General features: G+C 41.8%; 1 protein-coding gene across 2 annotated transcripts in view; it reads left to right on the top strand.

Annotated features, from left to right (window-relative positions):
- GRID2 (glutamate ionotropic receptor delta type subunit 2) overlaps positions 1-26,066 on the top strand; it is a 997,067-nt gene that overhangs the window by 541,807 nt on the left and 429,194 nt on the right. For both annotated transcript variants that reach the window (XM_048508854.1, XM_048508855.1), the window contains exon 3: positions 10,321-10,605. In XM_048508854.1, the coding sequence (XP_048364811.1) occupies positions 10,321-10,605 (285 nt within the window). The remainder of the gene's footprint in view (positions 1-10,320; positions 10,606-26,066) is intronic.

The following is a 26,066-nucleotide window of genomic DNA, read 5'->3' as shown; positions in this document are numbered from 1 at the left end:
TAATGTGTATGGGGCCTGAGGACAGGAGTTCTGTATGGTTAAATATCAGTATTGAACCTGTTGAGGTAACCTGTCTGCAAAAAGCAAAGCAAATCTTCTTTCAGGGTTTATTCATCATTTTACTTGAGGGTCAACTAAAAAGTAGTTAGTTTCACTGGGGAAAATTTTGAGAGCCAGTTTTACTTTATATATTGATGCCATCTGCACATGGAAATTGCCTATTAAATACTTTATTTTCTGTTAAATAAACATTTGTTATTCAACTCCATCTGTGTCTTGGCTGTCTACTCAGATATCTAGGGGAAAAAAGTGATCTCTGTTTACTTCACAAATAATTACAGCTTGGTCTAGCAGATTCCCAAACAAGAGACCTTTAGGGAACACAAAACTTATGCGCTACCAACCCATTAATCAAAACTTCTGTGCCCGTGTTTATTTAATTGTGGACGGTCAAGTTTTAAAGAACCTTTGGGAGAGGCCATTGTGGGGAATTGGACATTATTCAGTCCAGTGAGCAGTTGCCGCCAAGTCTCCACCCTCTTTTTGTTTCTCACCCCATAGCTGCCTGAAAACACTTCATCATACCTTGCTCCATTTCCATCTGAGTATCATCTTCCCTCCAACCACCATGATGAAGCCATCACAGACAGGACAGGAGTCATGTACTTCCTCATGTCTAGATCCAGCTGAACTCAGAATCACTTCCCCAAGGAACATTTGTGTTAAATTTTAATAAGAACGTTATTATTTATTTAAGGCCCTTTCCACACGGGCCAAAAACGACGGCCTGGGGGCGGTAAAAATGCCGCCCCCAGGCCGCCGTTCGCACAGACCTGACTGCGCTCCCCCTCCCCCAGGGCGGCGTCAGGCCGCCCTAAACAACAACCCTTTAAAGGGTTGTTGTTGAGGGGAAAGCGTCTTCCCGGCGGTGCGGTGCGAACCGCACTGCCGGGAACACGCTGTTTCCCCTTCCCTTTCCCATTTACCTCTCGTGTCGCCGTCCTGCTGGCCTCCTAAGTCCCTCCCTCGCTGTCCTCCTACCCCTGGAGGTCGGAGGGCAGCGTGGGTGGGGCTGAGGAGGCCCGCAGGACGGCGACACGAGAGGTAAATGGGAAAGGGAAGGGGGGAAGAGGCGGCTCCATGCGGAGCCGTCTGCCGTCTGCCGGCCTCTCCAGAGGCCGTCCGCATGCCTGCATGTGAACGGCCTCCGCCTCCACGCTGGCAAGAATTCTGCCGGCGTGGAGGCACCTCCACGGCCATGCGGAAACGGCCTAAGTATTTCTCCCCAAAGAAACTCAGTGTGGCTATATGTTGAGCTGGTTGTGAACTCATTGGCTGACTCATCCAGTTGCACATGCTGTTAGTCTCAGGTTGAAAGGTAAGCTCTTGTCCATAAGTTCACACCCAAAAACTCACACCTCTTGGCCATGCCCAAGATTTGTAGAATACTGAAATGGGAGGAAAAAGCAAAAAGATGTTGCAGCTGATGTTGCAGCTTCCCACTATTCCTTTCTTGCTGAAGAGTCTCTCTGAAGAGCAGTAGTGGCTAAGAGCAGTGGCTAAGAGCAGGTGCACTCTGATCTGGAGGAACTGGGTTTGATTCCCAGCTCTGCCGCTTGAGTTGTGGAGGCTTATCTGGGGAATTCAGATTAGCCTGTGCACTCCCACACATGCCAGCTGGGTGACCTTGGGCTAGTCACAGTTCTTCTGAGCTCTCTCAGCCCCACCTACCTCACAGGGTGTTTGTTGTGAGGGGGGAAGGGCAAGGAGGTTGTAAGTCCCTTTGAATCTCCTACAGGAGAGAAAGGGGGATATAAATCCAAACTCCTCCTCCTCCTCCTCCTCTTCTTCCTCCTCCTCCTCCTCCTCCTCCTCCTCCTCCTCCTCCTCCTCCTCCTCCTCTTCTTCTTCTTCTTCTTCTTCTTCTTCTTCTTCTTCTTCTTCTTCTTCTTCTTCTTCTTCTTCTTCTTCTTCTTCTAATTTTAGCTGAAAGTGCCATAAAATACTTACAGGTAATCCTGATACTCTTATTAATACATAGCTTACACAAATTTGGCAATTTGCCAGTTATGTAGGACCAAAGAGCTCTTTGATAGTAGTGGTATGTATGGGCTTAGCAGTCTGCTTAGCTTGACACACATTAGCAGCAACGATAATCATATTGTGATCTTCAGTGGTGGATGAATCATTCTATATCAGCCCCATCTTTATTTTCAAATGACTTTGTGATATTCTTGAATACAATGCTTTTCAGTGACATCTGTTCACATAATCAGCTGCAAGTCATCGAATGTTGATTAATCAAGTGCGTTTGTAAGCCTGCCCAGGCGTCTCCTCGATTTTTTCTTCTCCTAGAAAGGGGATAATGACAACACAGCATTCTAGATTTTTGATTTATTGAAGCCGCTCTTGTTCTGAACATACAAATTACAGTAATACATTAAATAGATGTTCTACAGTCCAGATCCCATTGATGCCAATGGAGAGAGTTCCATTGAACCAAAAGATTAGAGGCTGCACAAGACAAATCTTTGTAAATGTTGTTTCTTTTGAGTCTGTTATCTGATACAATTTGATTTCAACTGGTGTTGCTGTCAATCCTTCTAACTCCATAAAAGATCAGCAGTGGTTATTCACATTCCCCCTTGCTCTGGCCCTGCCTTTAGGATATAAAAGAGGATTGGCTGTATCTAAAGTAGTATGGCAGTTCTACTGAACTTGTCAGTGTTCAATGCAAACAAAACTTCTGCTTCTTCTAATATGTCAGAACTATACACGTGTTTGTTGCCAAAAACAAAAAGCTGATGATTTTCTGGAAGATTATAAAAAGGTAGGGGGAATCATCTATTTGACATGCTAAAGTCAGCTAGATGATTCTATGGCCTTCAATAGCCTGTGAATCAGGCTGTTAATCTCATAATAGTACAATTTTTCATCAAATGTGAAATTCATTCCTTGTGTTCCTCACTTGTAATCATAACTCCCATAGAATTGCTTTTGAATAAACCTCTTCATATAACACCACGTAAAGATATTTTAGAAGGAAAGTGTTCTGTCTTGCTAATGGCAAATTTAACGTGGCTTGAACATATTGGCAATACATTCAATATTGATTTTAGATTAGCAGGTATAAATTTTGATTGCAAAGAAGGAAAATAGTTTTTAAGGGGTTTTTTTTGGTTACTTAAAAGACACAATGCAAAACCATATGGATAGATGTAAACAGGGAGCAGACGAAGTCACACAAAAATCTAGACAAATTGCCACTGGAATTTAAGAGTCTCTGAAGCTAGAGAACTGTAGTTCTGATGTTATTTCAGAGAAGACTTCTGGAATGCTTTATCTTTGGCTGATTCCGCATTGGCCAAAAACAGCGGTAGGAAAATGGTGGGAAAACAGTATAAACCCTTTTACACCGTTTTAAACCCTTTTACACCATTTTCACACCGTTTTCACACTGTTGTTTTTGGCCCATGCGGAATCAGCCTTAGTTTTCTGAAAGAGGAACCCTCCCAATGTCTTAAGTTGGTGGAAGAGGAACTATCCCAGTGCTCTAGGGGACATACCTCAGCATGGTATTTGAACCCCTATATCTAGGGGACGTTCCTAGAGTAAAGCTTTTACCAGGGCTCTCGGATCCCAGCATCCTGTTGGGACTTCACTGAGGCCTCTTCTGCACTTGCAGAATAATGCACTTTCAATCCATTTTCACAATTGTTTGCAAGTGGATTTTGCTATTCCGCACAGTACAATCCGGCTACAAAGTGCATTGAAAGGGGATTGAAAGTGCATTATTCTGCATGTACATAAGGGACCCAAGTGTCCATGTGAATGCACTATAAAGGATGGTCACAACCCATTGCATGATAGGTCCATTGATGGCTGAAAGTCAAGATGACTGTAGGGGACCTCCAATTCCAGAGATAGTAACCCTCTGATTACCAGTACTAGGAAGCAACTTCTTGGGGAGACCGTGACCTTTATGATCTGTTTGTTGGTCTTCCAGGGCAAATGGTTGGCCACAGTGTAAAACAGGATGCCAGACTGGAACACTGATCTGATTCAGCAGGTTATGTTCAAAAGTACTCTTCATGTGGCAGCTCCTTTTCTTCGTATTAAAGGCTAAAGACTCAAAACAGCAAAGATAGTGCTGCAAAATCAAATTATTTCCTCCTCCACAACAAATTTTATTTCTAGAACCAAGACTTGGGCGATATATATGCAAGCTTTTAATTTTGTATTTTTTTTAAGGAATAGCTGTTCTCAGAAAGATTTGCAACTTAGATATTGCACCATTTCCCATTTGAGAAAATGACTATATAGTGACTAAAAATATAACTGGCTTCATTTTCTTTGTTTTCCATGAAAAGGAGGGAAAAAAGGAGCTTAGATGTTGAATAATTAACAAGATAAGTTGGTATTAATCAACTGGTGTAATAAAAATGCAGACTGTGAGAGGGAAGAAAATGAGTTGTGTGATAAAGTGCTAAATGTATCCTAATGTTGCTTTTTTCTTGCTGCTTTTAGAAGGTGTAAACTTTGGGGTATGGTGCAATGTGTGTGTGAGTAAGCACTCGTGCATTGGTTGTGTGTTATTAAAAATAAGGATAATATTTTTTTTCTCATACCGCATAGCCATAAAGAATTTCTTTCAAAGTGATAGCACAAATTATTTGGCACTTTCTATTGGTGTTAAAACCAGTCGTACATAATTGTGATGCTAAAGCAGATAATTTTTTGGAAGAGGCTAGATATTCTTCTGCAATATTGATGGGGAGTTCATCTAGCCTTATTTCTACAGTAAAAGGTTTTGTGGTTCAAAAAAAGATAACTGTGGTTGTTTATGCATAGCACAAATAACATGTCTTGTGAACATTAAAAGAAGCATTTTGGGGGAGGAACTCTGCACAGTCTTTCTTCCCCCAAAACATCTTCAGGATGTTTTATTTCAGCTCAACCTGGCATATTTAGAAAATGCTAAACTAGTTATCTGTTTTTCCCCAAGTCATTGTCACCCAATTTTCCCTTGCCTGTGCAGAACAAGGAAGCATATTATTTTTCCTGGTCAACTTATACGTTTTCTATTTTCATTTTCTCCCGCCCCCCCATTTTCTGTCGTTTGACCCCTCTATGTAACCTGCCATTTGCTGAAGATTCCCAGGGATGTTTGATCTGCAGGCATCAGGGCTGCCCACCTTTTTAATCAATAAAGTACATAATTGAACTCAGCTTTTCCTACCAATTTCAACAAGGTATAGCTTTTCTGTTTTTTAAAATTTTCAATGACATGTCTTTGAAGTGACAACTCAAAATGAGAATCTCATTTCGAGTCATCATCACTTCGAAGATCTATTGTAAGTCATTTTTCATACCTGGAAAAATAATACATTGTCGAAATCAGCAGGAAAAGCTGAATTAAGTCATGTACTTTGTTGACTAAAAAGATGGGAGACCATGGTGCCTACTAAACAAATATCCCAAGCGATGTTCAGCAAATGACAGGCTGCACAGAAGAGTCAAGTAGCAGAAAATGGCAGGCGGGGGGTGGGGGGTGAAAGTTGAAAGCTTAAAGCCGCGTGGGAACAATAAAACACATGGCAGGCATGGGGGAAAAACCCGTTGTCTCCTCAAACACCTAATTTTTGTTCATGCTGTCTGGACAAAAAAAATTAGAGGATAGGGGTTTTTTTTCAGACATCCTCAGGGTGTCTTATTTTGGTTCTGCAGAAAAAGCCTATCTTTCTACTATAAGATTTGTTTCACACCTCTCAAAAATCTCTTTTATGGAGCAGCTTGTGACTATTTGGAATAGACAATGAAATGATCCTAAGGAGAATGCACATATGCCTACCACATGGGTTTGGCAAGAGGACTGCTCCAGATTGTAATGCATATAAGGTTGGCTTAAGATATTAAACCTGTAATAGTCTTTAGCAGACTTACACAGTTCTAAACCTATTGACTTCAGTGGAAATAGAAGGGTGTAACTTTGTTCAGGATTGCATTACTAATTCCAGATTTAACAGGGTTAAAGGGTTATACTTCGTTTTCTTTAAAGTGAAATTACCAACAGCTCTAAGTAGCAGGTCTGAGGAAAAGGTCTTGGGTAACAGGACTAGTGAATGTGTCTATTGAAAATCTGGAATATTGTCCATCAACCAAAACTGAATTAAATGGGCCAATGGTCAGTCATGATGCAAGGCAACTTCAACATTCAGATATGTTTGTTACAGGTGATTGAACTGATTGTGCATGAAGGCATTTATGTTTGTAATACTCCACGGGTCCAAGGATTGAACCCCTCCCTGGTATTGAAAATGCGTGTTATGCGTAAACCTTGACTTGTGTTAAGCCCTTGCAGTGGTATTTGCATACTTGTATTACACATTAAACATTCTCCAAGATGAATGATAGCTCATGAGTACCTAAATGAATGCATCCAGCCAGAGTTTATAGCACATTTATGCAGAAGTTTGAAGTAGAAGTTCATTAGATGTGCATTTGCTTGCACTGAACCTTTAAGAACAGGTCAGCTGGCCATGTTGCTGGCCAAGCATAAATTGGATGTGGAAAACCTTGGCTCAGGTGCAATTACTTTGCAAAAGTTAGTCTGCATTGCTTCTTCGCGCTGGCTTCGAACTCTGTAAGGAAGCCAGCGTAAACATTTCATCCTCTGCTTATTTCTCACAGGGGTAATGTGTCAAAATTATAGGCTTAATCGTTATTAATTCCTTTGATATATATCAATTGCAGTAACATTAATCATGATAAACACCTGGGTAGTAATGGGGATGTCATTAGTGTAGCACTTCAAGATTTTCTACTGTTGCTCAGCTTCATTAACTGGACCATTAGTTACAAGGTGTTACTTTTTGCATAAACAACTCCATATTTCCTGTGCTTTCCCCTCCTTAAACCTTGCAGATATTTCAAACTACAAGCTGCCTTCTGTTTACCCATGTAACAGCGTGTGTTCAGATCTTTCGCATTGATAGTGTGTGTGTCCAGTCTGGGCCTACAAGTGTCTGAAAGTTCTGTACAGAAATCTGGAACTTTGACAGCCTGATCACCAGTTTTGATTTATTTGACATATGGTTAACAAACACAGCAGCCTGACTAGTCCTGATTAACCTGATCCCCTCAAAACGTGGAAGCTAAGCAGGGTCAGCCACAATTAACACTTGCATGGGAGACCCCCGAGGAAGATCGGAGTTGCTGGGCAAAGAAAGGCAAAGGCAAACCTTCTCTGTTTGTTTGTTGCCTTGAAAACTTCATGTTTCTGGGATTGCCATGAGTCAGTTGTCACTTGATGCCTGACTCACAATTTATTGTCCTCTGAAGATGCCAGCCACAGATGCAGGCGAAACGTCAGGAGAGAATGCTGCTAGAACACGGCCATACAGCCCGGAAACCACACAGCACCTATTGTCGAAGGCTTTCACGGCCGGAATCACTGGGGTGCTGTGTGGTTTCCGGGCTGTATGGCCATGTTCTAGCAGCATTCTCTCCTGACATTTTGCCTGCATCTGTGGCTGGCATCTTCAGATCCTCTGAAGGATCAGATCCTCTGAAGGATCAAGGATCAGATCCTCTGAAGGATCAGATCAGATCCTCTGAAGATGCCAGCCACAGATGCAGGCGAAATGTCTGGAGAGAATGCTGCTAGAACACGGCCATACAGCCCGGAAACCACACAGCACCCCAGTGACTCACAATTATTATTGCTTAACAAACCTTTGTAGGATTCAGAAGTGAGGCTGCAGTTCAGCGGTAGCACATCTGCTTGGCATACAAAAGGGTCCCAGGTTCAATTGACAACATCTCCATTGAAAAAGTAAGACAGTAAATGATAGTCCTCTGTGTGAAACCCTGGAAAGATTCTTCTAGTCCATAGGTGTCAACCTTGCGGCCCTCCAGATGTTTCAGACTACAGTTCCCATAATCCCCTGCCAGCATCATGCTGGCAGGGGATGATGGGAACTGTAGTCCAAAACATCTGGAGGGCCGCAAGTTTGACACCTGTGTTCTAGTCCATGTAGACAGTACCTACCTTGATAAACCAATGGTCTAATTTTAAAAAAATATTTTCAAAAAACAGACGAAAAGAACAAGGGCCCAAAACTTACAATTCGGCAAATTTAAGATTTTTCAGAAAGGAAAAAAGGGGGAAAAGATATACATGAAGACAAAAATGACAACAGTACTGGCAGATATGCATATAAGTTTCTATAAATGGATTCCAGATATCTAAAAGGAAGTCCATATGTAATTGCCATCCATATGCCATGCATTCAAATATTGATAGAGATCTACGGTCTTCAGTCCACAGATTTCCTGGTGGGATTTTATCTTTCCAGTGTTTAATATGAGTCTTTTTAGCTGTAGTAAGGGCACGAACCATTTTCATTGACTGGTGTGATTCAGTATAAGGCTGTTTCATGTATGCTCATTCATCAAATCCAGAGTTTCCTCATGGAAAATAACGCATTCTGGCCACATAGAAATAGGAGCCATAAGAGTAATACTGGAGATTACTTTTTGTAAGATAAAAGAATGCTGGATATCAGTTTAAGCTACTGAATAGTGAGCATTGGTTGAATCCCCACTTGAAATTTGCACACAGATCCAAACCTGTTCATTGTGAAACTGTGTCCTCTTCATCAGAGTTTCTCCCTCCCCACCACAACGAGCACACAACAGACACACCCGGTTGCAGAACTCTTAGCAATCCCCACTACCAGGCGAGCTCACTTCGCCGGTCTCCCCTGATTGGCTGGCATGCCTTGATGGGGTGGGACCTTTTCCCACTGCGGAAACGTACATTGTAGGGGCGTGATAAAAAAACCAATGTGTAAAAGTTTAACTGTGCAAACAGTTAATCGTTACCTGTGTAAACCATTAATGATTCAAAGTTACACGTTTGACTGTTTAACGTTTGCATCCCCTTCTGCTGGCCGGTCGCAAAAGTGGAAACGAAACCAAGGAAAGGCTTTGCGCGCATTGCAGCGCTGATTGGTTGCCCGAATTCCACGTCACACTCCAGGGCGGGAAACAAGTCAGGGTTTCAACCCTCATCCCTCCCCTCGGATCAGCTCTGAACCGTGTTAATGGGGTCTGTGCCACTTGCAACCAGGTCCTGCCGGAACGCGGATTAATGGGGAGAACGAGCGCCAGAAACGGAATCTGGGGAGGTGGTCCCTCAAACCTGGTTAGTTTGTGTTCTGAAACCTGGCTAAGACTGTAGTGGGGATTCGACCATTGAGTACTATTCCTCACCATCGCTACTGTTTACTCAAGCTGCCAACATTTCTTTTGAATCTCAAGCAGAGAACTTTTGTCTCTCAACCCATAAAATTCCTTAATTGGTAATACCACAAAATGTACCTCAACCCATATGCAAGCATATACGGTTTACCGGTAAGCTGTGCATTGCATAATTCTTAGCTATGTGCTCAGAATTTATTCTTACCCATGAATTTTTCACGAGTAAGTTCTGTGTTACTGTTTAACACAGTATCTTTTGTTCAGGTGTTCAGAAGGGAAAGAAAATCCTGTATCTGCAGATCGCAGGATGTCCAAATCCTTCCAACTGAAGTGGTTATCTTACCCAATCCCACTTAATGGGATTATACTTGTGAGAATAAGGTATGAATTGCCCTTGGCAGGAGATCAAGATCTATATTTTGCCTGCTATTTCTTTCATACTACTAAAGCATACTACTTTTTTTCCTCTCTTTTTTACTTTTTATGGACAAATATATACACACAATCTTCTTCCCTGGAAAGCTGACAGCCATTCTGAGCCAATGTGCCTTCAAAATGTCTCCACACATAATGCAAATATCCTATTCCCAGAGCGTGCATGTTGGACTTTGAGAAGTATTTATCTCCCCAGGAGCTCCAGTTAATTTAATATTGAATTCTGTTACTAATGTCTGTAAGAGTTCTCAGAAGGCTATATTTATAGATGTAGCTCCTTTTCTGGCAGTGTCCTGCTTCCAAGCTGTGAAGGATGGACAATCTTATAGCTCTCATTAGCCGTAATATGTTTGGCAGTTTGAAATGAATAGACAAGCATCACGGCTTTTATGGCACTGCGCAGACTTTCAGAATGGACTGTTTTAAAAGGAGACAAGATCATTGAATTTGTGAAATCTCTCTAGCCTCTTCACACTTGACTGAAGCTGTTGTGTGTCAGTATCAGTATACTGGTGGTATTTTGTTTCAGCAGGATACACAATGCCCTCTTCTCCCAAAAAACCCCTGACAAGGCCATTGAATTGTCTGTCTCATCTTGAATATCACTGTCTTTTCTTGCAGCCTGTGACCTTATGAATCATGGCATCCTGGCACTTGTCAGCTCCATTGGCTGTACATCGGCTGGATCCCTCCAGTCCCTGGCAGATGCTATGCACATCCCTCACCTGTTCATCCAGAGGTCAACGGCTGGAACTCCAAGGAGTGGTTGTGGAACCACCAGAAGCAACAGGAATGATGACTACACCCTGTTTGTTCGCCCGCCTGTCTACATCAATGATGTCATCTTGAGGGTGGTCACAGAATACGCCTGGCAGAAATTCATTATTTTCTATGACAGCGAATATGGTAAGTATTTACTGAGTGTACTGGGGTAATTGTTATCATTAAACGCATATAATAACATTAAACGCAATTGCATTAAGATCCTTAAAACCTTCCACTAGATTACATTCGTCGCAGAGCATTTTATGACAGCATTAGCGTTTCACATCATCCTTTAATTTATTTTTTTTAAAAAAAACCTCTCCCACTTTCTGAAAACTGTTGTCAACTTTTAGGGCTTTTCTTGATCATTCTTTTGATACGTGCCAAATTAAGCAGAGAAGGGATTTTTTTTTCTTATATGACAACAAGAAGCATGTTTGCATCTATTTCACATACTTTGTGCCACAGGTGAGTGTTCTTTATGTGTCTGAACACTTGGGAAAAAAAACTGAATATGCAGCAGAACTGAAGCAGGCTTTGCATTTGACCTAGGAGGCAATTTAAAGCAAAGCCAATTTGAGCCTTCATGTATGCAAATTACCCAATCTTTCTTCATCTGTCATCTTCCCAGTGTCCTGTATCTTACCGAAATGGATAATGGCAATTCAGAGGGCAGCACACATGATATCTTTCTTTTTAAATTAGACAGCATAATTTAACAAATCTTCATCCCGTTATGCTGTCCTTTGAGGAGGAGGAATTTAAAATAGTAATGGGGAAGCAAGAACACTTGCCCCTTTGTGTGAGTCCTATTACTGAGAAGGGGGAAGGTATTGTATCCTGGTGAATCGGATGAGGAGTCTCCCTCTAGAGATTTCACTCAGTGGCATGAATTTCATAATCACTAATTTTCCTTGGACAGCTTTGTGAATGTGTTTCATTTGTGCGTATGACCTTGCAAAGTAATTTTTTTCTCTAGGTTAGATTGGCTAAAAGCATGACAGCGTTTTGTAATATTCAGCATGTGGTCTCTCTCCATTTTGGGGGTTCATCTGGGGTGATTTCCTCCACAGGTATATTTTTCACAGTGCACTTACAATGGGTCGCTCCCCACTCACCATTAGCCGCGGGGTTTTCTCTTGTTCAGACGCGGGGAGCCAGGACGTTCCCCACATCCCCAGCGTCCACTGCGCGGCTGCGCAGAAATTGCCGCTCTTCCTCCTCCCTGGCGCGCGTCAAATCTGCTCTTCAAAAAACAGCAACATTTTCCCAAACCCCGCGCTTGGCGCGGGGTGGTGGGGTGGTGGGGAACCCGGAAGATGACGCGCAGTTGATTCGCTGGGGCGCAGAGCTTTCCGGCCAATCAGGGGAAAGAATCCTCCATTTTGTTTGGGGAGGGCGTCACCGTCAGTGCGCGGAATGAAGCCACATGAAGACGTTGAGACGGACGATATTGTTCCCCTTCCTCGCGGTTTATTTCTGCAATTTCACCGCCAATTTAGTTTGCGAATTCACACAGCGAGGTGCTGCAGACCAGACCAGACAAGTAGTCGGTGGCGGCGGCAAGAACTGATTTTCACTTTATTTTTATGCTGACGTCAGCATGTGCAGACGTCTCAAACAAATGCTTCCAAAGCTTCCAGCGCGTTTCTGATGACGTGCAGACATCCGAGCCTATCAAAAACGACCTCGTCCCAGCCAATGAAAATGGAGGCCCACCCTCCCTCCATGACGCACACCTGTGCCAGCCAATGAAAACGCTTCATTGCCTCTATTCCCACAAAACTCCTGTTCTTGGCTGCCCGCGTTAGCTCCTTAATGGCAAATGAGTGGGGAGCAAATAGTCTCCGTGGTCATAAGCCGCTGAGGCTTTTCGGCGCGGGGACGCTGCGGAGTTGCACACGAAGAGGTAAGTGGGGAGCGACCCATTATCTCCTGCTTTAGATTATGTAAGTTATCTCCATTCTGCAGTTCATTTGCAAAGTGAAGCGATGTGCTTGACGCCACCTCCTGTGGTAGTCATATTGCGTTTGGCATTGCCTCTGATGTTAACCTATGTTAGCCACCCCCGCTCAAATTCCAAAGGTGCCCGCAGGTTCAAAAAGGCTTGGGACCCCTGCAGTACCCAAATGATATGTGGATGCAGCTTGAGAGCCTATAAACTACCATGCAGTGATTCATTCACATCACAGAATAGCCAGCAAGCAGACACTAGGATGCTTGAGCAGGGAAGAAGTCTCAAAAAAGCAGAACAGATGCTATAGCTATTGGAGAGGTCCTTTGGGGCTTGCTCCAAGAAAACAACAGGAATTTGTCCAACAAAGGCCAAAGTTCCAATCAGCTACTATAATCCTCTGCAGGACCCAGTGAATACCCAGAGCCCTGACCCTCAATTGATGCTGGAAGACATTTAAATGGGCAATTCTCTGGTCTGGAACTGTGCACTGTTACACCATTAAACAGAATTAAAGTATGACTTTTGCTATTCCCAGTAGGGATATTTGGGAAAGAAGCTGCATGTAGCCGTTGAAAGCTGTATTTCAACTCCAGAACTGAAAGATATCAGGTTACACTTTACATTTTCTTCCATGTGTCATTTTGAAATACTTTTTTCCCCCCAAGCTCAGCTAGTATGGTTGTTTTTCTGGAGGGAAGGGTAGTGGAGGGAGATATGCTCTTTAGCGCCCCCCACCCAAGCTACCAAAACGATCCTCCTCAAGCTACTTGGATCCCCACTGAGGAAGGAATGCTCACTCCCCCGCCCCAAGCTACTCAGAGAGGATGGTTTTCAGTGGGGAAAGGGGAAAGGAGGAAAGGTTAAATTTTCCTCTCCCCACACCGTACTTTCCCTTTTAAAGCCAGAACATGCAGCAGTATTTGGAATTGAGGGGGAATTGAAAATGGAAGAAAAAATTAAGCTTGATGCTGAGCTGTTAACTTCAGAATCCAGTCGTTTCCCCTCTTTTACAGAGAGATGTCTGGGGTCTTCTCCCCCAATTCACATTCACTCTGCTGGATTCGGACTGCAAGCCTTCTTTGACAAGTGATGCTAGCTTGTGATGATTATTGGTCTGGAGACTGAACCAATTGTCAGGCAGCCCAATCCAGATGGGAGGGGAGCTCCATGGTGGCTGGGGCCAGTATGGGGGAGGGGCCAGTATGCACCACCCCCAATGGAGCTCCAGGAGGCACAGCAAGCAAAGGGAGGGGGGAGAACGGGCTGCTACCACCTAGAAAACCTCTATTGAGAAAAGTGACTTACATGTGTTTCAGTGGCATTAAGTTACAGGCCTGTGCTGGCGTTGTTTGAAGAACCTTTGTCAGCCATACACTTGTCACTCTGGCCAGGGATATCTGGATATTGGTCTCCCAAGTGCCTGTTATTGTTTGTATTCAAGCTGTGAGGAAAGAGGCCACTGTAGGAATCAGTGGACAGACATTCCTTCTGAATACTAGAGTTTTCTGTAGCATTACACATGTAATCACAGAGTTCGAAGGGGTCTTTTAAACTATTTAGTCCAATCTCTGCCTTAATGCAGATTATCCAAGCTACAGCATTCTTGACAGATGGCTATTGTAGCATTTGTTAAAAAGAGCCATCGTGGTATAGTTGTTAAGAGCGGTGGACTCTAATCTGGTGAACTGGATTTGTTTTCCCGTTCCCACACATGAAGCCTTCTGGGTGACCTTGGGCTAGTCACAGTTCTCTCAGAACTCTCTCAGCCTCACCTTTCTCACAAGGTATCTGGAGAGAAGAGAAAGGAGTTTGTAAGCCACCTTGAGTCTCCATAAATCCAAACTCTTCTTTTTCTTCTTCTGCTTGCAGAGCTCCAATGAGAGAAAGCCCATCCACTCACTCCAGGAATTGCTGGCTCCATAGTCAATTACAATTAGAATGTTCCTTCTCATGTTCAGTTGAAATTTTTTCCACTTTTAAAACTTACATTTCGCAATCAATTCAAATAGCTCTTACAGCCTGCTTGAAAAGGACCTGGCTGCCTTTTTAAACAATGATAAGTTAGAACTTGAACATCAAACATATAATCATGGTGGAAAATGCTGAAAAGTTGAATCTGACGTGGAAACCTTGCAAAGTTTTCAAGGCAAGAGTTGTTCAGAGACGGTTTGCTATTATCTGCTTCTGTGTAGCAACTCTGGAGTTCTTCAGTGGTCTCCCATCTAAGTGCTAAACACCGGCACCCCCCATGTTAGCAGCTACAATCTAATAAGATCAGGCTAGCCTGAGCCATCCAGATCATACATAGTTGGTTGTAATTCTCATTCAGCTCACTAGTGAGGGTTGGCATTCTGACATCCCCCCCCCAAAAAAAATCCCCATCCTTGCCCCATCCCAGCTGGGAGGCATTGAGGAGTTCCATACAGTCATAGAGTTGGAAATGCTACACAGCCCATCTAGTTGAACCTACGCTTAATACAGTATCAGTCCCTGACAAGTGTTTATTCAGCTGCTGCTTAAAGACTCCCAGTGAGGCGAGAGGGTTTGCAGCAGGGGAGTTGAGATAAAGGGACAGAATGCCAACTCTCAGCTACAAGTTAAGGTCTTGATCCTCTTCCTAGAGAAATTTAGTAGGATTCAGTCAAGGGTTAGAGATACCATCACACAATGCACAACATGGCTCCATTGGACACATGTTCGACACCCCAGAGCTTCAGCTGAAACTTGTGAATCATGTTCCCTAATTCCCAGTCTTTCACACCTCTCCCAGCCTCATTTTACCTTTTCTTCCTCCCAATTTTCTGCTCAGTACCATTATGTTCTTTTCACCTTCTCTGGACCATGTACACAAGTTCGGCACCTGATCGCTGTAGAGCTCCATGACTGTATCTGGCAGACAACTATTTTTATTCTTTCTCCAAACATTTTGACAAGTCCAGACAAAAGGGAAGCCATGTGTTTCTGTTGCCAGGAAACCGAGAGAGGACTGAGCATCACCTAGTAGCCTCATTTGCACTCTTCCTTCTTCTGTCAGGTCTGAGCAAAGTTCAAAGAAAGAAGCAGTTAATGAATGAAAACAATGTGTCAGAGCACATTGTCACTTGTGGAATATCAAATCATAAAAGATGAGAGTCGTTAAGAGCTCATACATAGCCAGAATCTACTTAGCGTCTATGGCTGATTTCCATTTTCCACTTGTGTTCTCATTTATAAGATTGGCAAACTGTCATTTGGAATCTTTGTCTCACAAGAGAGATGTGATTTTCAAAGGAATTGCCAGAAAGGAAATCAGTTCAAGACAGGCAACAAAGTGAGATAATGAGTCTCTGTCACAATTCCAATGCCAGGGGTTTGGAGCCATTATGTAGAAGACCTACCCAATTCTGACAGCTCTTTGCCAGCAGGAGTCACCCACTGGCCACAGATGGTGACGGAAGAACACTTCCAACACCCTTGTTTTCTATTCTCTCCTGACCCTGCTCCTTTCAGCTTGAGGAAGAAGGACCAACATAGCCTTGGCTTCTTTCTCTGTGGGGCCACTTTGGTGTGTGGCCAGTGAGGGTAATTCCCTGATCCTCTCAGTTTTGGAGAGCTTGGGTGTTGCTCAAGTCCCCAGCATATTAGACAAATGCCCAAACCAAAATATAATGCATTTTTAGACTAACTAAAATTCCCAAGTAGTAAGCCAGCTTAGTTTTAGATTTCGAGCAGGTTTTTTTTCATGGTGCCTTTAAAAAAAACAGATACATAGAATTTTCACTGGGAGAAAAAAATGAACTCAAAATGGCATTTTCAAGCCATGCAAAGAGATACTTGTACCCTCTATGTAAAAAATACAAATTACATAATAAAGCAATACTTGCTAAATGTATTTTAATATTTAATGTGATCTAAAGAAATTTAGCACTTAGATTTGAACAAAAAATGCCATTGCTTTTCTCCAGCTACAGCTGCAATCTTTGCTGAACCTTTAAAATTTCATGAAGTTCAGAATACAAAGTTACTCTTTATAAACCATCTTCCCCTTTGGCTCTCAAGCCACCAGCAAGCGAATCAGCCCCATTCATTGAGACCGTCCTCTACAAACAGTTTATAGAGAACTTGTGTAGAGTAGGACTAGGTTCTGGGAGGCCCAGGCTCTGTGAACTCCATTCTGCCATCAAAGCTCACTGTGTCAACTTGAGCCATTTTGCCTCCCTCAATAACCAATACCTTGTCTCAGAAAAAGATGTTAGTACTGTCAGTGGAGGTGCAGTGGTCAAGAATATTGTATGCTTCTGCATTAGAAAATAGTCCCGAATGAAAATGAGAATTATCATTTATTTTTCCACACTGCCTTTATCAAAACCATTATTTTGTACATTATTGGACATAGTAATTTGATACAAGAGCATATAGTTTTATTTTCAAATGTATAGGGGGAAGCAGGGCTAGGTAGGCACTAGGACCCAGGCATAGCATTCTACAACAAAGGTCTGGAATGTTGAGTTCTGTGGCAGAGGAATATACAATCCTACTAACATATTTTTCCAAGACTGACACACAGGATTGTTGGTTTGTGAATTAAATGGAAGAGGGAAGAATGACAATATAAGCTGCTTGGGGAGAAAGTGATGCATGGATAAATAAATATAGGTACCATGCATGCCTTTTGTTAGCAGCTTCATATAATTCCAGTTCTGCATTTTAAGAAATTACATTACAGTTTAATAACAACTGACTCCTTTTTATTTGGTCTCTCTTTTGTTTAACTCTACTGATAATTGTTTTTGATATATATTTCTTCTGACACTAATTCTTACTGAATATAGTGACTTGTCCCCAGTTTAAACAGGTCTTGACTGCTTTATTTAAGGTATATCATCACTTATAACTTATAATTCAAAATGTTTTTATCTTTCTCTGAAATAATGTCTGCAGCAACAGCAATAGCTGAAGAATGCATGCCTAAGGTTGAATTTCATCCATTTTTCATGGTTTGTAAAGAATACAATGAAACAACCTATTGAACAATTGGCTAACTATTGAACTAATGGTCAAAACATCATGTCTGTATTTGTCACTGGCAAACAAGACATGAACCAATCTGGTGAGTATTCATACACTTTTGGGTGTCACTTCTAGCCTGCCCTCCTCCCAAATCTTCCCAGGAGTGTCTGGCATCTGTCTGATAAATTGTTCTGTAACTAGTTGTGATGGGTTTTCTGGGCTGTGTGGCTGTGGTCTGGTGGATCTTGTTCCTAAAGTTTCGCCTGCATCTGTGGCTGGCATTTTCAAAGGTGTATCACAGAGGGAAATCTGTTACACACCAGACCACTGCCACACAGCCCGGAAAACCCACCACAATCAGTTGAATCCAGCCGTGAAAGCCTCCGACAATGCATTGTTCTGTAACTGGTCTGCCAAGTCCTGGCTTACAGAATCACCACCATTTTATGTCTGTGTGATACAACATTTGGGGTTTCCATACATTTTTTGGTATTTTCACAGCTGAGCTATCTGTTTCTCTTTCTCCTGTCCTGTTCTGAGGAGAAAATTAAAATATGCAGAAGTATGCTGCCTTGAGCCATGGGGCAAAGCAAGAGATACATGCTTTAATTAACTAATTAAGTGGCTTATATCGGGATAATAAGAAAACTTGTATATACATTTATTAGAAATAATGCATCTTCTTTGTTCAAATTATTTAATTTCACCATTTAAAAAGGAAAATATTTAGTTTTCATTACTGAAATTATGTCTAGCTTTGGCCTTGCTAGATGATGAAAAAAAGCCTTTGGTGTTTATGATAATTCTCACTACAACAAAACTGGGCTGGAATCCAGAATAAACAGCCTGCTAATCCAAATACCTCATATCATACAAAAAGGCTGCATTCATTTACATATCCATTTATCAGTGTCATAGGTTTTAAGTTCAACACACTGGAATTGCATTTGACTTTTATCTTGGCTATCAATGATTGCCTTTCATTAGAGGAGTGATAAAGCATAATTTGTATTTGGAATTATATATTTCTGCAGGGCAGAGTGTTATTTGCATTCTGTTCTGCTCTGTGAAGTAGTCCAAATTCTTTCTAAACGCAACTGGACCTATTCATTTGATTTATTAAGGGGGCAGAGAACGGTCCCTATTATTTCTGGTTGATAGAAGACTTCAGTCTACTTAAAATTCTCTTGCCAACAAAGAAAATAGAAGCTTTTGAAAGGCGTTATTATTCCATGTAAGTCCTAATTAGCTAGCTGAAAGAAAAATGATCCTGAGAGATCACATCAGACATAGAGATAAGCAGTATCTTAGCTGATGGGGCACATTCAAATACATTTTTTAATATGGAGAGACAGTAAAGAAAATCAACCAATAAAATTAGAGTATCTGTTTTAAATGTAAAGCAAATAACGTTTTTAACGTGTCTGTCAATCTGTCTATCTATAGTGTGTCTCAGAAAAATATGCCAGTAGGGTTGTACATTCCTTCTCCACAGAACCCAACATGTTGGACCTTCTTTGTTCTAGAATGCTCCATCTGGGTCCTAGTGCCTTACTAGTCCTGCTCTCCCCCCCACCCCCATACATTTGAAAGTTTGAAAATGATAGTCAGTGAACTATAGGTGCTCTTTTATTAAAGAACCATGTTCAATAATACACAAAATAATGGTTTTGACAAAGGCAACCAGAAAAAAAATGATAATTCTCATATTCCTTTGAGACTATATTTTAATGTAGAACATACAATTTTCTCAACCACTGCACCTCAACTGGCTGTACTAACACTTTTTTCTGAGACATAGTTAGTTCCTGAGGCATACTTTAGTTTCTCCAGGAAACTAAGCTCAACTGGTCTATGCAGATGAAGAAATGTATCTATCCAAATAAGAAGTGACTCAATTCTCCATAGGCTACCATTGAGTGGTGCAGGGAAAGTAAATAGTCTGCAATGTAAGATACAACAAAATAGGTAACAGTTGATCTCTCTCAAACAATTTCCCTGTGTTTCCTTGAGCTTATCCTTTCACTTTGTCCAATATATATTAAAGATATAAAATGCCCTAAGGAAAATGTTGTGGTGGGACCAAAGCATGTTCACCCACCCTCATATAAGCTGCCTTGGCTCCACTGATGGAAACCCTACTAAGAAGAGACAATGTGTCTTGATGTGCCCATTCCATTATGCAGTACTGCAAAAAGCATTGTTCTTCCATTAAAGGATGACACATAAGAACCAGGACATGAGCTGCAAATGGATGAGTCATACTTCTTATTACTTGGAGGCTGGCCAAATAGCTTACCTTGGAAAGTTGCAGAAGTGACAAGGCATGAACCTCAAAGAACTTGTAAACATTTATGGTAATCCTTTAGGCAGGAAAAGGCCTGCGAAATAGCCATATCCCATGGACAACAGTGAGCAGAATCTCACCTCATGCTACAGCTTTTTCTTGTATATATTTTAAGGAAGCAAATGGAGCTGGATTTTTAAACGTCTTTTCCTCACCAGGCTGCTTGCTCCTTGGTTAGGCTTGCTAAAAACACATTGGAATGCATTCCCTTTGCCTTGGCAGTAAATTGTTCATGATGAAACTAATCAATCACAGGAAAAAACCTTAATGGTGGGTTTTGTGCCATTTTACTGTCTAGGCATTCTGCAGGTTTCAGGTTAAAAGGCAGACAATTTCAATGTTTGAAAAAAAACAGTCTTAATGTTTTATTGGTGCTAAGACAGGCATAAATGTTTTCTGTTGAGTGAATGGAGCAGAATCCTTTCTAAGGGAATATATTTTATCATTTCTTGCTCTCTTCTATGTTGACAGTGTATTATTTTATATTCTACTGTCATTTTGGACAGAAAATAATGGACAGAAAATCTGTCCATGTCTCTGTTGTTCTTCATTATCTTGGGGTGGGGTGGAGAAAACCAATTGCCATTACAGAATCGAACATCTGCTGACCTGTCTCCTATTCTACTAAGCAAAGTTGGATTCCTTCCCATCCTCTAGTGGCCCTTCTTCCTGCAGAAGAGCCATTTATGTTGAAGGAAAGCTCCTTGGGGTACAGAACTCTAATTATGGTAGGATACTATTAGTAAGCTAGCATTGGGTAGACGTTCAAGGTAATCTGTTCAGTCATGCACAGGAATGGACTAAACATCATTTGCCAAACTTTATTTGCTGCAAAATGAACCAGAGTCTTGAACAAGGTCCATAGTTACTTTGCAATGTTGGCAACTGTGACAGGCATGAAGTTTCTGCATTCCTGCAAAACATTAAATGTTTAAAACTGGCACTTGATATTGGAAAATTTTTTTGCATAAGATCATTGAGCTCAACCTTCCTTTGACCTGGTTCCTTACTTTTAATTGACTTAACCAAAATGGTGCTCTTTGAAGCATACTGTCTCTTCTGATATTGTTTCCTCATGTTCTTATTACATTTTATCCTACCATTCCTCCAAGAGTTCAAAATAGTATGCATGGTTCTCTGAACCCTCTGGTAAGGAAGATGGGCCTCAGTCACCTAGGTAACTCCTAGGCTCTCATCAAATGCTACCTCTCAGCTCTCCCCTGTTATGTTTCATTTTTGCAGACATGACAAAGATTTGTCCTGAATCCAGGTGCTTGTAAATTGGTGACCTTAACTATTGGTAGCTCATGTTATGTTCTGCATTCTATTTGAATGTGATAGGCGGAATCCACATGGGCCAAAATCAGCGTTGTGAGGATGATTTAAAAAACCATTTTGGGGGAGGACTTCGCACCACTACCACTGCTGAAGCAAAGCTGCAACGTCTTATTTTCTCCAAATTGGTGTATATTTGACTTGCTAAATGAGCGAGTCTTTTCAAAAATGCCATTCTCAATTGGCGCAGAGCGAAAGGCTGGGCAGGAGGTGCTTCCGCTTTGTCCACATTCACGTGTTTTTAAAAATTTCTGGGCTCATTTCCACATAGCCACACAGGCGCACAGGGTCATATCGGGGTCTTGCAGGATGTCAGAGTGGCTGTGAGGGTTCCTGTGTACATTCCTGTGTAGCTATGCAGGAATGGACGCCCAACAACAAAAAAACCCGCCGCACATCTGTGCAAAGGCCCACAGCATGGCCAATTTGTATACTGTCCATGGCCCCTTCTGCACATGTAGAATAATGCACTTTCATTTCACTTTCATAATTGTTTGCAGGTGGATTTTGCTATTCCGCACAGCTGCAAAGTGCATTGAAAATGGATTGAAAGTGCATTCTTCTGCATGTGTGGAAGGGGCCCACAGGACGCCCAGCCATTCAAATGTCCCAGGGCAGCGGCATTTCTGTTTACACCGACTGCTCTCCGCTGTTTTCAGCCCATGCAGAATCCACCAGAGATTTACAGTCAAATCGAAGAACAGTCATGAAGCTGTCCAGCAGCTATGCAGTTATAATTTTCAGTTATTCAGGATGTTTCTTGTCTTGTAGAAAACCCCACAGCCAGCTGTTGTTTTCACTTAACATTGATTTAAGGTTGCTGATAGATGTAATGTGAAAGTAGAACATACAATACTGCAAGCCTGGCTTCACAAATGAACTGTCAGGCAGGCTAGCCAGAATAAAAACAAAGTCTGGTTCCATTCTATTCATTTTAGACATCCATATTTTTGCTCATTGCCGTGGTCTCATACTTTAACATTGGCTGAGGAAAGTTAAACAAGGCATGAGCCAAGTGAACAAGTGCTTCCTCCACCACCCTAAATTCTAAATTTCCTGATTTATTAAAAAATAATGGATGGAATTGATAGTGATATAGCCAAAACAGGGATCCTCAACCTTTTTTGAGCTGGTAGGCATGTTTAGAATTGTGACACAAGCTGGTGAGCACCAATCACAAAATGTTGTCACAGGAGGCAGCACCAAGCACAAAATGGCTGCCAGAGGAGGCAGAACAAATCATAAAACAACAGACAATAAGATTATACATAACTCTTGTAGTAGCTCTTCAGTATTCTAGGCAGAAGCTCTGTTTAAGATGTCTCATGTTATTTACAGCTATTTTGTTGGGTTCACATAGCTTACCTTCCATAGTAATTCATAGTAGTTGCTGTATCCTCATTACCATGCCAGTTGTGGGAGCTACATTGCGAAGGAAGATGGGGGAAATAACCCTCCTGTGTACAGCCCAATTGAGTTACAAATCTATCTTCAGATCCTGAGAGCCAGTGTGGTACGTTGCCAAGAGGGAATCTTTCATTCAAAGCTTACTCAAACTTGAGGCTGTCAGTTTATCCTACCACATAAAGCTGTTATGAAACTGAAATAAGAACTGTGGTGAGCTCCAAGAGGAAGAATGATACCCAAACATGTGATAGAATTATCAATATGTGTAACCTCTATCTGTGGGTTCTGTGGGGCAGAACTTGGAATGAGTTTGCAACAACAAATTTAAAAAACAAAATGGTTTACTTTCTTAACATATAACATCAACATTTAACATCACACTTCAAGGTCCTGTTCAGGTTGCATTTTCAAGTTCTTATATTTACAGTCTACTGATACTGCCAAGTCCAATTCTTCTTTGCAAGTGGCTCCTGAAGACTCCAAGGGCTTGATGAACAGGATTCAACATGATGAAGGTTTCCAGGAGAACTCTCACCCATTACAAACACAAAAAGAAACCCTGAAACAATAAACTCCAACATTTACAACATAGCAAAAAAATAAACAACTACCTTCCCAGTAGTTCCCAACAACATTGCAGTTACCTTAATAAGGTGTTAAGGGCTTATACAACCAAGGTCTGAGTCTGGTAGCCTTGTCTCCTCCAAACTATGAGCTCTGTGCTTTGGGTCTCCACCCCTTTCTGGGTCAACCCATTCTGAGCCTGGGGGTTACATATGCACATGCTGAATAAGACTTCTCAAACTGTAGTTTTTAAAATAAATAGTAACAGTAGTGTTAGATGATTATGATAATGGAGGTGATCACTAATGCATGCAGATGAATTCAGAAGACAAAATGGGAATTTCTTCTGCTAGAAAGTTCAGCATTTTGATAGGTTTGACACACACACACACACACACACACACACACACACACACACACCGGATCAACAAAACATCCATATAACTGAGGGGTTTTCTTGGTTGATAAAGGGCAGAAGTGCACTGATGAGTAACTGGGAATCTGTTTTGCATGCAGAAGGTCTTGGATTTTTCCGCAGGCACCTGAAGTTAAAACAATCAGGTGGTCACCTCTGAGACACTGGAGAGGCACTGCCTGTCAGAGCAGACAATGTTGATCAGCAACTTGACTCAGCATAAGGGAGTTTTCTGTGAACCTGTTCCTAAGAATGGTGGTAAGAGAGTTTGATAGAATTTGAAGAGGAAATTAGTCTATCTTTGACATCTCTTCTTAATAGGAGAGGAAATAAGACAATTTCAGACTCAGTGGGAAATTTCCCATTCTTAGGCAAAGAGGCTGAATGTGCAGTTAGCAGATTCTGCCTGGACCCATTCAATTTGGCTAGCTTCTGATTAGAATTTGGTAGTGAGATTGTCAGTTCATCCTAGTTTATCATATCCACCATGAGATAGTTAGGGGTCTTAATGACTCTTCTGATCCTGGGCCTCACAGTGCCCTTTGATACAATTGACCATGGGCTGACTTGAGGGTTTAAGGGCACTATTTGATGCTGATTCTGGTTTTACTGGAAGTAAAACCAGAATCCATCCATCTCTTGTTCTTTTTTTGTTGAGCCAAAAGGTATAGTTTCCTGCCTGAATGTCAGAGGTTAGCAGCAGGTTGGAAGAATCCAGAAAAGAATTACTCGCAGTGGTTGGTCCTAAATCTACTTCAGTGGTTCTAGGCAGTATCAAGATCAAGTTGTTATTCCTCTTTTAACAGCTTGGACTAGTATCTCTGTGTCTGAGATAATACCTTATTTATTACATGACAGCGATCCTAAGGTTCCATTGGCAGTGGCAAAATTTATCTTAGTCCTTATATCCCTTTATAATTAATAACTAACTATAAGCCTACTCCAGAATGAGCTGGTGGGCTGGGAGAGCGCTGCTCTGGTTCCACCCCACCCTCTCCCAAAGGGTTTCCTGTGGCAAAGGAAGGGGGTGGGCGGTATATCAAATTTAATAATAAATAAATAAAACCCCACAACCTCCCCTCTCCCAAAGGATAGCAGAGATATGCCACAAAAAACATGGTGTATCTCTGAGGCCGGCCTCGCTGGTGCACAGGTACTTGATGGGCAGTGGAATCTAACTAATGCCGGCTCCACCTCCTGCCTGTCTGCTCCCAGAATGTCCCCAACCATGTTGGCACAGCTTTCTACACCAGCAAGCCTGGGTAGGGATTGCAGCTTCCCGATTGGGTGCCGTGGAGCTGCTTGGTGGCCACCCACCATGAAAATCTGCTTATTTGCCCTTAGCATGGTTTGGGTGGGCACCTATGCTGGTGCAGGGTTCTGCTGGCTCCAGAGGGCAGGACTATCCCAACCCCAGATTGGGCTGCCCACTGTTCAAAATTTATGAATCAAGAAGCTTCTACAGGAGAGGAAAGGAAAGATAGTAGAGAGGCTTTATCTAGGAAGCAGATTCAGACTTCTCAGAAGACCAGGTTTTGAATCTGGGAGTCCTTTTGGTTGACATTGTCAAGGCAATGTCAAGAATACATTATATCAGCGTTGCGTGATCACTTACTAATTCATCCCTTCCATGAAAAAAAAGGTCTTGTGTTTGTCTTTGCAATGTTCCTGTTGGACAACTGTAATATATTGTACATAGAACTCACCTTAAAGGTTGTTTCAGATTTACAGTTCAGCCAAATTGATTATATGCACCAGAAATCACATAATACTTTTGTATGAGCTCCTTTATTTATCAGTATAGCTTTTAAAGTCAAGGTTCTGGTATTTACTTTTTTAATCCTTTTGTGGTCTCAGCTGGGATATCTAAAGCAAGCATTTTCTTCCTCATGTACCTTTCCTACTCTTTGAGATCCCAGCGTTGAGAATTTCTCAGTGGTTGCATCTTAGGAAAGCCTGGAAGCTTTCTTGACAGCGATCGAGAAAGAAAGATTTCAGACATTCTTGACAGCGATCCTTTACCTGTGGAACCAGCAACATGGTTTACTGTGCTAGATCAAAGGCCCAGGCTACTTCAAAAAAATTCTTTAAGTGTTGTCTGTCTTAAAATAGTTGAAGTTTGAAGTCCATGGCATGTTGTTTACTAGCTGCCATTGTAAATATTTATGCCGTTAGTCATTGGTATTGGTTGCTTTTATTATTTTGTTGAACTATTCCATATCGTTCCTCACTTTAAAAGCATTAATGCTAAAAAATTCTAAATTACGTATCAAGATATTCTAAGTTCTGTGCAAGTTCGCATATATTCAGATGACATCCACATCTGAAACTACCAGGAAAAGCATTGAATGCAGTCCCCAGCATAAACCTTCATAGCAAAGTCAAAATTGATTTAGTTAATCACTTGCATGGTAGAAAATGAATATAAAAAAAGAACAGGGAAAACATGGGTAAATGCCCCAGTTGTTTTATAAGCCCAGGAGGATGCCTTTATGACATCTTGGCATACATTTCTGGGTTACGCAGGAGAGTGATTATGTCAAAGCAGCAGAAAAGCCGCCATTCAGCAGGTATCCTCCTGGGTTCTG

This window comes from Sphaerodactylus townsendi, linkage group LG10 (genome assembly GCF_021028975.2).
Source record: "Sphaerodactylus townsendi isolate TG3544 linkage group LG10, MPM_Stown_v2.3, whole genome shotgun sequence".
Classification (NCBI taxonomy): domain Eukaryota; kingdom Metazoa; phylum Chordata; class Lepidosauria; order Squamata; family Sphaerodactylidae; genus Sphaerodactylus; species Sphaerodactylus townsendi.
The sequence above is the reverse complement of the archived record's forward strand: the minus strand, read 5'-3'. Positions and strand labels throughout refer to the sequence as shown.